This window comes from Rhincodon typus, chromosome 7, assembly GCF_021869965.1.
Source record: "Rhincodon typus isolate 14 chromosome 7, sRhiTyp1.1, whole genome shotgun sequence".
Taxonomy (NCBI): domain Eukaryota; kingdom Metazoa; phylum Chordata; class Chondrichthyes; order Orectolobiformes; family Rhincodontidae; genus Rhincodon; species Rhincodon typus.
The window spans coordinates 61,006,238-61,018,270 of NC_063338.1; the positions used below are offsets into that span (position 1 = coordinate 61,006,238).

Genomic DNA, 12,033 nt, shown 5'->3' on the forward strand with positions numbered 1-12,033 from the left:
GCAGGCAAACTTGCATTGCTACCACTGTTGGGTTTTCACTAAATGTAGAAAGGACTCTGTTCTATCCATTTGGGTTCCAATGTGGATGACCTCATATTTGCTTACATTAATATCTAATTCCCACAGTTTTACCCACTTACTTAGTCCATCCTTTATTTTTAATTGGATGCTTCTATCTACACTGATCGTGATATCACCCATTCCCTTTGTCCTCAGCAAATGCTAGATGCCTAATTTTCAATTCAATCACTAAGTCACCAATAAATCCAGTGAATAGTTGAGACCTCAACACAAATCTTCGTGGGATAACCAGTCACATCCTGGAAATTCTCTACTATCCCTACTATAAAGGCAAAAAAAGAATGTTGGAAATCTGAAATAAAAACGTTGACTGGAAGGAAAGGCTGGTAGTGGATGGATCTTTTTTGGATTGAGATATTGTTTGCAGCGGTATATCCCAAAGGTAAATATTGGGTCAATTTCTTCTATAAATTTTCTAACCAACATAAACTCTAACATAAAGAATAGCATTAAACAGTTTGCAGGTAATATGAAACTTGGTAAAATAGCACATAGAATGTCATTCACAGTATGGTGAAATAGGTAAAAGAATAGCAAGCGGATTTCAGAATGGAGAAGTGTGAACTGATGCACTTAAGGTGTTTAGGGAACTATTGTGGAAAGACAGTATACTATAAATGTTATGATTTTCAAAAAGTGTAGATGAGTACAGAGATCTTCCTGTATATATACACAAATTGTTGAAGATGAAATGGAAAGTTAGCATGGTTGTTAGAAAAAAAGCATTTGGATTACCAGATTTATAAATGGAGGAATAGAGTTTAAAAGCAGAGATTATGCAAGAGCTTTCCAACTCAATGGTTAGAAGTCAGCAAGAATATTCTGCACAATTCAGAGCAACAGATTTCTTAGGAAGGGTGCAGAGGAGGTGTGCATTGGTGTAACCAGGAATGAGGGACTTCAGTTACGAAGAGAAGGTGGAAAGGTTATGACAGTTCTTGGAACAGAAAATGTTAAGAAATGACCTAAGGAGTGATTTTCAAGATGAAGAGGTTTTGATGGAATGGATAGATAAAAACTATTCCGTCTACCTAGTGGGTCTGTAACTAAAGGTCGCAGGTTACATCAAGGTACATTGGGGTATTTGTGCATGAAACACAGAAAGCACACACGTGCAGCAGGTATTCAGGAAAGTTAATAGAATGTTCACCCTTATTTCAAGGGGTTTGGAATACAAGAGTGGGGAAGTCTTACTCCAACTGTACAAGGTGCTGGTGAGACCACATCTGGAGTACTGTGAGCAGTTTTGGTTCGCTCATTTAAGGAAAGATATAATTTAATTGCAGGCAGTTCAGAGGAGGTTCACTAAGATGATCCCTGGTATGGAGTAAGTGACTTATGAGCAAAGGTTAAACAGGTTGGGATTCTACTCACTGGAACTTCGAAGAATGAAAGGTGATCTCATTGAATATAAAGAATTCTTAAGGGCTTGACAGGATAAATCCACAGAGGATGTTTTGCCTCATGGGATAGTCTAGGCCCAGAGGGCACAGTATCAGAATTAAGGGGCACTAATTTAAGACTGAGACTGAGAGCTCTCTCCAGAGGGTTGTGAGTCTTTGGAAATCCTTGTCATAGGGACCTATGGGGAGCGGAGTGGTTGTGTATATTTAAGGCTCAGATAGATAGATTTTAAATCAGTAGGGGAATCAAGAATTATGGGAAAAGGGCTGGAAGGTGGACAATGAGGAATGTAGGATCAGCCACGATCCTACTGAATGGCAGAGTAGATTCCAGGGGCCTACTCCTATTTCTTATGATCTAATGGCCTCATTTTGTGTACGTTGCTGTACATTTCTAGGTTTCAATTATTTCTGTGATTCAATTATTTTGAGACAATTTTCAAAGAATTCTCTGCTGTTATAACCCTGAATGTTTGTTTCAAGGTACTGTCAGGTTCAGCTCACAAATCTTAACACATAACATACCGAAATTTCCAAGGAGTGCTATCACCGTCAGAGTGCTATTTTTTACTGAATCTGCCTTGGGGCTCCACGTTTCTGGCATGAGTTTCAGATTCAGGCCTCTTGAGAAAATTAAAGTGATCCAAGAACCTTCTAAAACAGCACAGAGCCAACATCAGATGCCACACCATGCCCTTTTTTTTACAGGCGGGTGAGGGGGGTTGGTGGCCTGGTAGGTGATTGAGGGAGTATGGAGGCAGGTGTGTGAAAGGGTAGGGTAGCAAGTGAATGAGGGAGTAGGGCAGCAAGTAGGTGACAGGGTAGAGTGGGTCGCTTGCTTGTTCGGAACTGCAACAGGGGTGTAGCCAGATGTTGGGGGTCTACGGATTTCTGAAGGCTTCGAGTGTGGGGTCATGTATTGAAGGAACGCAGGTGAGTGTAAAGATAAGCAGTTTGGTCAGGGAGTGGTCGAATGTCACGGGTGTAAGTATTCTTGTAAGTAAGTCAGAACACTACTAAGTCTCCAATTCTAACTCAAAGTTGAGAGCTATGTCAAATACCATACACCCATCTGAAGTTTGAAATGTGCAATCATTCTGTTTGGACTTCCAAGAGGTCGTGTGGTGCATCTATCAAGGTAAGTTTACTACCAGCTACCAGAAGATCAGGGCCATTATATTATAAATTATTATAACTGATAACTGTAAATTAACTGGAATTTTCTTTTTTGAATTAATTTCAAAACTTGTCACCTGAGCTTTTCCTCATCACACACTAGAACAGGATAGAAACATTTGGCAAGAATGTGTACAAATTGAAATTTGTTGCCTGTGCCCCCAGAGCTGGAAGACAAGTAATAATCAAAGTAGCAAGTTTTCTGTGTCGCAACATAATCCATCCACAAGCTTCTAATGATTTGGTTTTTAGACAAACGTCTAGTAAAGTAGATAGATACATTATAATAAGCAATTCCCTACATATCGAACTAAAATATAAAACAGACTGAGTGATTATTAAGCAGCGAACACACCCACTGATCCTCACTGCAGTCAACTGTCAGCAAAAGCAACAGCAGCTTACACTGCCATCTGTAAAGTATCAGAGTTCCCGTATCATCGCACACAATGGAGAAAAACTGACATTGTAAAACAGAGGAAAGTGCTTCACAACTCAATACTATCTCCTTCATGTGGTCAGTGGAACCAGTGCCACCAAGCATAATAACAAATGAGACTGTTCTGTTGACAGGTCATTGACCTGAAACGTGAACTCAGTTTCTCTCTACGGATTCTGCCGGACCTGCTGATTTTTCTGGCTGTTTTTTTCATTTCAGTTTTCCAGCATCCAGGGTAATTTGCTTTTGAGTTAATGATACCATATCACTTAAGGAATCACACCAAAAATCTTTAGGGGAATTAAGTGACGAAGCAGTACCAATCTGTGAAATATCTTTGTATTTATAAAGCTGCAGGTTCCAGGACAAGGTCTACATTTGGCACCAGAAAATATTCTCAATGGATCAGTGAATAAAGGATCAAGAGGACTTTGATCTGGGCCAAAAAGCAAAACTTTAAAGCAGAAAAAGGTGGAAAGTGGGACTAGTGTAGATTTAGTGTATTTTGAACACTACAGACTTGATGGGCCAAAGGCAGTGGATGATTCTATTGAAAATCATACCACTTGCATATGTTGCTTCTGCATCATGAGAACTGATCTATATAACTTAGAAAAAAATCTGCATTTCATGATTTTCTCCCAAATGGGGCTAGGACAATGGGAAAAAGCCTTTTTGCTCTTCTTCAAATGTACAAATGGATTATTTTATCTCCATCTGAAACAACAGTTAGGTTCTTCAGTTAACTCTTCATCTAATACATGGCACCTTCAAGAATTCCTGAAGAACTTCATGAAGACTTCAGTTGAGATTATAGATGTAGACTCGAATTCACAAGCTTTTAACTGAGAGATGAGCATACTACCACTAAACTACAGCTGACCGCTTACTACTTGGTAATGCATAAAGCGAGAACTGGAGAGTTTGCAGGTTGTTAATTTTGCCATCAAAGATAAATGAATGATTGAGAATTAATGTTTTGTTTGATTGTCCCATATTTCTAACTAAACACTTATGAACGTTATTAAATTCAATGTTTTTTGCAAAATGCCCCACAGGATAAGTATATAGTACTATAGCATTACCCATCAAAAGAATATCAGCATCGCAATTTCCCTACAGCTCAATAACCTGCTTTTATCAGTAATGATTTGATATAATATGCACAGTTTATCAATTAATAAAACATACAAGAATCCACTGTGAAACATTCACTGAGTTAAAGCTTTCCACTGGCTCCCAAAGGCAACATAATAAGGGAGTGGTCACTGTATTACAATAGTAACTAAGAATTCAACGACTGTTAGAAGATTAAAACATGTCAGCACAGTAATAAAGGAGACTAGAGTCTGCTCCTTTTGCTTTTCTCAGCTTTGTAAAGCATTTCCGTTATTACTTGAACCTGACTGCAGGGAAACATATGTCCTAAGATCTTCTGATCTTTACTATTCTGATCTTTACTATTGGGGTGGCTCAGTGGTTAGCACTGCTGTCTCACAGCACCAGGGATCCGTGTTTGATTCCAACCTTGGGCGACTGTCTACGTGGAGTTTGCACATTCTCCCCATGTCTGCGTGGGTTTCCTCCGGGTGCTCCAGTTTCCTCTCACAGTCCAAAGATGTGCAGGCTAGGTGGTTTGGCCATGCTAAATTGCCTGTGGTGTTCAGGGATGTGTATATTAGGGGGCTGGGTCTGGGTGGGATGCTCTGAAGGTCAGTGTGGACTTGTCGGGCTGAAGGGCCTGTTTCCACATTGTAGGGATTTTATGATCTATGATCTATGATCTGTTACATTTAAACATGTCTATAATGACCAACTTTGGAACCATGATGTGGAGTTGCTGGTATTGGACTGGCGTGGACAAGGTCAAAAGTCACACAATACCAGGTTATAGTCCAACAGGTTATTTCAAATCACAAGCTTTCAGAGTGCAGCCTCTTCATCATGTGATGACACTTCACCTGACGATGGGGCAGCGCCTCCAAAGCTCGTGATTTCAAATAAACCTGTTGGACTATAACCTGGTGTCCTGTGACTTTTAACTTAGGAACTGACTTTGTTAGTTCTTTGTTTGTAAGCATCCCTTGATTTAAATGTGCTTAATTAAATTGTTCACAATATAAATTGCCTGTATACACTGGTTTCAGAATTATATGTAACTCTCTGAACAGTTTCATCAATAGGCACATATATCTAGTTACTGAATTCAGGCAATATGTAATGTGGCCCAATGCATGGAAGTTATGATCACTACACTCTGTCGGTGTCCTTCATATCTGGACAGCAGGGTTCATGCAACTGAAAAAAACAAAAATGTCAGCTTTCCTTAATAATTAATTTAAAAATTCAAGGTGATTTCAGATTACACAGTCTAACCCTACAGCCACCAAACTTTTGTTCAACTTTTCTTCAAAATGCAAACCAACAACACATATACTAGATTGTGTGGATGATGGCACATTGTCTCTTCAACTTGAATTTTCAGAATGGTTAAGACTTCTCCCTGTAATCATTCAGAGAAAGTTCAATTCTGTTTCTAATAGGACAAATGTTCTATGATCATAAATTGCCAATCTTACTCCGAGGGGTCACATTAAAGCTGAAAAATATGCTTTTTAGAGATAACATAATTTTGGCATTTGTCTCTGGGCTGGGCTAAGGATCCATGGAAAGGAGTCACAATAAGTTGTGTTAATTTACTTTGCAGGACTTCTGGAAGGGTTATTTTGGGTTAGGCCATTATTAGGTAAAGTTATCTGGATTACAACAAAGAACTAGAGAGCAACTGGTACTTCTGAAATTCCATATTAGTCATTTCAGATATGCAACTCTCCTCACAGTGATTATTGGTGAAACATTTAGGGGATATATGCCAGTTGGACTGTTAAGTCTTACTGTAACTAAGAACGACAGTTACATTACATTAGCTTTTGCAAGGCTTGCTCCCTCTTTAATAGATAGACCAATCAACAAATGTCCAGATCTGAAATGCGGATCTCATTTCTGGATCCTTTCAGACATTGCGAAAAAGCAATAGACATCAGGATGAAAATGGTGCAAAAGGTGTAGATTCTGGTATCTGGCAGGGAGTGACTATGTGTTTCTAAGGCTCTGGCTTACACTTGAGATGTTGGAAATTGGCTGCTAGATACTAGAAAAAATGTTTGTTTTGTGGGTACACTATCTTTTTAGATAAAGTGAAAACTTCTCTGTGCGCTTTTGGATGGGAAAAGTCTTCCTGTTACTGATAAACTAGCCAAGAAAACTACTGATACTTTATTGTATCAGGGAACAAATGTAGTGTAGGATATTCAGAACTGCAATCAAAAGATTGTCAGACTTCGGCGATTTTCTGTTGGTCTCTTTCCATGGTAGTGGTCATATCATGTAGAGTATAATCTGTGCTTCTGTGCAGCACTGAGAAGAATTTTGCACTCACTGTATTTTGGACGGAATATTAAACTGAAATCCATTCAGCCAGTGGAGGTAAATTTTTAAAAATTCCAATGACACTACTTTAAGAAACAGAGGCTTGACAACATTTACCCCTCAATACACCAAAACTAACTAACTGCTTATTCATATTTATGAGATTTTGCTGTGTACAAATTGTTTATTACATTTAATTAAACCATTTCCAAAACTTCATACTACATTGCTTGTGAAGTAATTTGGGCTATGTTGAAGAACATATGAAAAAACAGTATATAAGTACAAGTTCTTTATTAGTGGAGCGTTTTTGTGTTGTAAGGCTTCTCTGAGGAGATATGTGTTGTCCACTCTTTTCAAATGTATGCTGTCAGGACTGCTAGTCAACAATTCTAAAAATCACAGCTTTCAACCCAAGGAATATACCCATTTCTGTTTTTAACTGCGGCAAAAGTCAGGTGTGAGAGGTTACCCACATCATTGTTCTGTTTGTTGCAATTTGTCTACTAACCAATATATGTAACACTTCACATTATACAAGCAAACACTTTGGTTATCGTAAAGCATCTTTTACCCAAAGACACTCGTATGTTGGCGATTGGGTGCAACAGCACATGTTGCATTTCAATGCCTTGCACAAGGAGCCACGTTTAATGTGTGACCTTGGAAAGAGTATTGCGGGGTTAATAGAAATTAGGAAGCATCACACCCGAGTCCATTCATTCTTCATCAGATACCCCATCTCTCTTCTCACCCTCTCTCAGTTCCTCCATCTCTCTTTCCCACAGGAGTCACGGAGCAGTGGGAACGATGGTTTAGTTGGATGCTAGCACTATCAACAAATCCATCAGAACAGCCTAAAATTTACGTATTTTGTTCAAATGAAATATATGAAAGAGTAAGTCAAAGAACATGGTACAAGTATATGCTGAGTTAAAAGTGACTAAGTGTAGCCATGCCTCCCCACTGACAGTGACAAAAAGTCACTGCATAAGATATTTGTTTCATAAAAACGGGGTTTGTATTGTACAGAACTTTGAAATAATATATAATAATATAAGTCTCTCTCTCTATATATATATATGATATATATATAAAACAATATAAGCTATTGGAGAGAATTCTTAAGCGATAGGATTTACGTGCATTTGGAAAAGCATGGCCTAATTAGACACAGTCAGCGTGGCTTTGTGCCAGGCAGGTTATGTCTTATTAACTTGACTGAATTTTTCGAGTAGGTGACAAAGGTGATCGATGAGGATAGAGCAGTGGGTGTTGTCGATGTGGATTTTAGTAAAGCTTTCCGCAAGGCCCCTCATGGTAGGCTCATCCAGAAGCTTAAGATGAATGGGATCCATGGTGATTTGGCCGCTTGGATTCAGAAGTGGCTTACCAAAAGAAGGCACAGGGTAGTGGCGGAAGGGGAATTTTCACGCTGGAGGTCCGTTTCTAGTGGTGCTCTGCAGGAATCTGGGACCTCTGCTGTTTGTGATATACATAAATGATTTGGATGAAAATGTAGATGGGTGGGTTACTAAGTTTGCAGACGACACAATGATTGGTAAAGTTGTGGATAGCATAGAAGGTTGTCAAAGGTTGCAGCAGGATATAGATCAGTTCCAGATATGGCAGAGAAATGGCAGATGGAGTTTAATCCAGGTAAGTGTAAATTGCTGCACTTCGGGAGATCAAATGCTAAGGAAAAGTATACGATTAATGGCAGGACCCTTAACAGCACTGATGTACGGAAGGATTTTGGGGTTCAAGTCCATTGCTCCCTGAAAGTGGCCACACATGTAGATAAGGTAGTAAAGAAGGCGTATGGCATGTTTATTGGTCGGGGAATTGTGTACAAGAATCAGGATGTCATGATGCAGCTTTATAAGACTTTGGTTAGGCCACACTTAGAGCACTGCTCAATTGTGGTTGCCAAATTACAGGAAGGATATGGAGGCTTTGGAGAGGGTGCAGAAGAGGTTCACCATGATGCTGCCTGGATTGGGAAGTATGAGATATAAGGAGAGACTAGAAAATTTGGGTTGTTTTCTCTGGAGCGGCGGAGGCTGAGGGGAGACTTGATAGAAGTCTATAAAATTATGAGATGCATAGATAGGGTTGACAGTCAGAATCTTTTTCACAGAGTTGAAATGTCTAATACGCGGTGGCATGTATTTAAGGTGAGAGGGGGAAAGTCCAAAAGAGATGTGAGGGGCAAGTTTTTTTTACACAGAGTGTGGTAGGAATCTGGAACACGTCGCCAGGGTGGTCATGGAGGAGGCAAATACGATAGGGGCATATAAGGGACTTTTAGATAAGCACATGAATAAGCAAGGAATGGAGGAATACGGACCAAGAGCAGACAGAAGGAATTAGTTTAATTTGGCATCATGTTCAGCATAACATCGTGGGCCGAAGGACCCATTCCTGTGCTGTACTGTTCTAATTCATAGATCATAGAATCCTTACAGTGTGGAAACAGGCCCTTCAGCCCAACGAGTCCACACTGACTCTCAGAGCATCCCACCCAGACCCATCCCCCTATAGCCCACCTAATCTACACATCTCTGAACACTACAGGCAATTTAGCATGGCCAATCCACCAAGCATGCATATCTTCGGACTGTGGGAGGAAACCAGAGCACCCGGAGGAAACCCATGCAGACACGGGGAGAATGTGTAACCTCCACACAGACAGTCGCCTGAGGGTGGAATCAAACCCAGGTCCCTGCTGCTGTGAGGCAATAGTACTAACTATTGACCCACCGTGCCACCCCATTCTAAATTCTAAGTCAAAGTTAATTTACATGTATTAGAGAAGATCTGACAATCTATTGAGGTGTACTGCCTAATGAATATGAACACACAAAACAAAACTACACACACTAGAAATCTGAACTAGAAGTGGAGAATGCTCAGCACTTGTGTTGAAGGATCTGTTTAACCCCAAAAAGGCATGTTGTCCACTCCCTCCAAGTAGCAGAGTGCCCGCCATCTTCAGCTTCTGTTTCTGGTCTATGATTCTTCACATTTCATATGATTTTTACTTTAGTTTAAGGAAATTTTAAACATAAGAGTATATGTTTAAATGATGGCAGTTTTTTTTTTAAATCCTGCTGTATCTGGTAAAGGTCAGTTTCTGAATCTGTGCCACTAAATTAAATGTAGGGACAACGGAGCTAATGGTCAATCAATGCAGGACATAATAAAGAATATAAATCTATTAATATTGCATGTATCCTACAGGATTTAAAACTTTTGCTGTTTTGTAGCACTTTCTGTTGTTGGTACAACTTAAAATCGATTGGCATAAAAACTGCTACAAACATTCTTAAATTTGGATTTTTGATTTCTATTGACTTCTTTCAGGAGTTTTATTTAAACTCTATTAAGTCTGGGTCTTTGGCGAGCTGATCATAAGGTTCCTGGTTGGTGAGGATCACCCTCTGTCTATGTGAAGCTTAGGGCTTTCGATATTTCCACCAGAGCTGTATTTCGACAAAGCAACGTATAGCTCTCACGTAGAAAACTTTCGGCAGACTCTGCCTACAAATGTATTCACTTGTGAGCAACATGAGAACAATGCGTTAGTACAAATCACAAATTACTAGTAGTAGGCTTCTTCCCCATTGTCCAAAGTTAATATTCAACGATGTCCTGCTCTAAGTCCTCACCTAAGAAGGTGTGAAGTGTACACGAGCTGAGGGAGGGAGTTTCTAAACAAAAGTTTACTTTTGGATAAAAACACGTGCAGCTGCTGCGATTGGAAGCGGCAGAATTAGAGGCGAGTTGGGCTGGGCATGTGAAGCGCACAGCAGAATGGAATTGTGACTGCAGTGGGCACAGTGGGGGGATGCAGAGGGCTGGACTTACCGGCACTGGAGACAGAAGGTGACAGTCGGCGATCATCAGTGCTCAAGCCCGGAGTGGACAGTGAATCCGTCCCGGGGTTGAAAGTCCTCCAGGCGGGCTGCGAGCTTTCCGGAACACTCACCTCCTCCCAGCTTGTGCTTTCAGCGGTAGAATTTACTGGCAGGTCGATAGAGTCTGTAAAACCAGACCGGTCCGTATAAGGGGCGTACGATCCACCGTGCAGAGGTCTGAAGAGCAGCAGGAGTAGCATCAGGCTGCTGCTGGGGTAAATCACGGCGCATGTTGCCATTATGATGATGCCTGATCGCTTCGGGGGTCCTGATTCCGTGTGCCAAACAAATATACAAACACACGCGCGAATGAAACGCCTTGGAGACAAATCCGTGTGTGCAAATGCCTCGATCTTAAGCCTGCTTGTATTTACAGAGTCGGTCCAGCATTCTCCAGTTAGTTCAGCTCCACTGCAGATATAATCCAGGGTAATAATCCATCTCGAACTAAAACTCATCCGGCTGCGTCTGAGTGACTTTAATAGAGAGAGACAGGCTGGGCGATTAGACTGACTGACTCCTCCTAGGGGTCGGTGCGGATTTCCAGTTGAAGCCACGCAACCCAAACCACAGTCATACTTTATCAGAATAAAGGTGTTTTTCTTTCCTTCTCTTGTAGACAGTGGAACACTTTATTTCCAAGATATATCATCCTGGGATCTAAAGTGAGTTTTCTCTCTTGAGGAATAAATACAGGTGCCTTTCTGCAAACTCAGGAGCTTCCCAGTTGACAAGAAATCGGCATCGTTTCTATTTGGATTTACATTGCTTCACCTGATACTTTTGAACTTCAAAACTTAGGATCAAATTGGACCGGCTCAAACAGTTTTCAAATATTTAAGTGGAAAATGTTTAAACTTTAAATGTGCCAAAAAATAACTTGCGCCATCTAAGAATCAACGAACGTGGTTTAGAAAGTATAATTTTGCCCTGCAATATTTTTCAGGCCCTGCAATATTTTTCTATTGTTCTATTGCATATTGTAATGTATTCAGTAAGTGCCTTCTGCGTTTTTCACCCATGCCTTTAAAACTCTACTGTGAGATAGCAAGAACTGCAGATGCTGGAGTCAGAGACAGCACAGTGTGGAGCCGGAGGAACACAGCAGGCCAGGCAGTATTTCCTGCTCCTCCGATGCTGCCTGATCTACTGCGTCCCTCCATCTCCACACTGTTGTCTCTGAAACTCTGCTGGGTTGGCTTTGGGCGTAAGCTACAACAAATGCAGAGTAACTATTATAGAAAGGCTGCTTGATTTACCAGAAAACAAATCATTCGTAATAAAAGGTCGCTACTAAATTGAGCGTATGTGAGAATCTCGCTTGGATTTGGAACCGAAAATTAGAGGCTGCATTTTCCTTGGAGGTGGATAATGCAGCCACATCCTTTGTGTCCATGTAATTTTCCAACGTCACTTATGTTGACCTACTTGTAAAAGACATTGTGGCTTTCTACAAGATCACAGAAAATGATAATGCAAAGGAAATTGACTGTGACAAACTAGAAATTTGCTTGTGTTTGAATTTTAAATATTACAGTTTTGTACTTTCAAATTGTCAAGTTATCTCACAAATCAAATCAAATGC

The 12,033-nt window shown here is 40.4% G+C and overlaps 1 protein-coding gene across 3 annotated transcripts in view; it reads right to left on the reverse strand.

The window, feature by feature from the left end:
• heg1 (heart development protein with EGF-like domains 1) overlaps positions 1-10,929 on the reverse strand; it is a 127,351-nt gene extending 116,422 nt beyond the window's left edge. For all 3 annotated transcript variants that reach the window (XM_048599326.1, XM_048599325.1, XM_020526793.2), the window contains exon 1: positions 10,399-10,929. In XM_048599326.1, coding sequence (XP_048455283.1) covers positions 10,399-10,906 — 508 coding nt within the window. In that variant the 5' untranslated portion in view covers positions 10,907-10,929. The remainder of the gene's footprint in view (positions 1-10,398) is intronic.
• Positions 10,930-12,033: the final 1,104 nt, after the last annotated feature.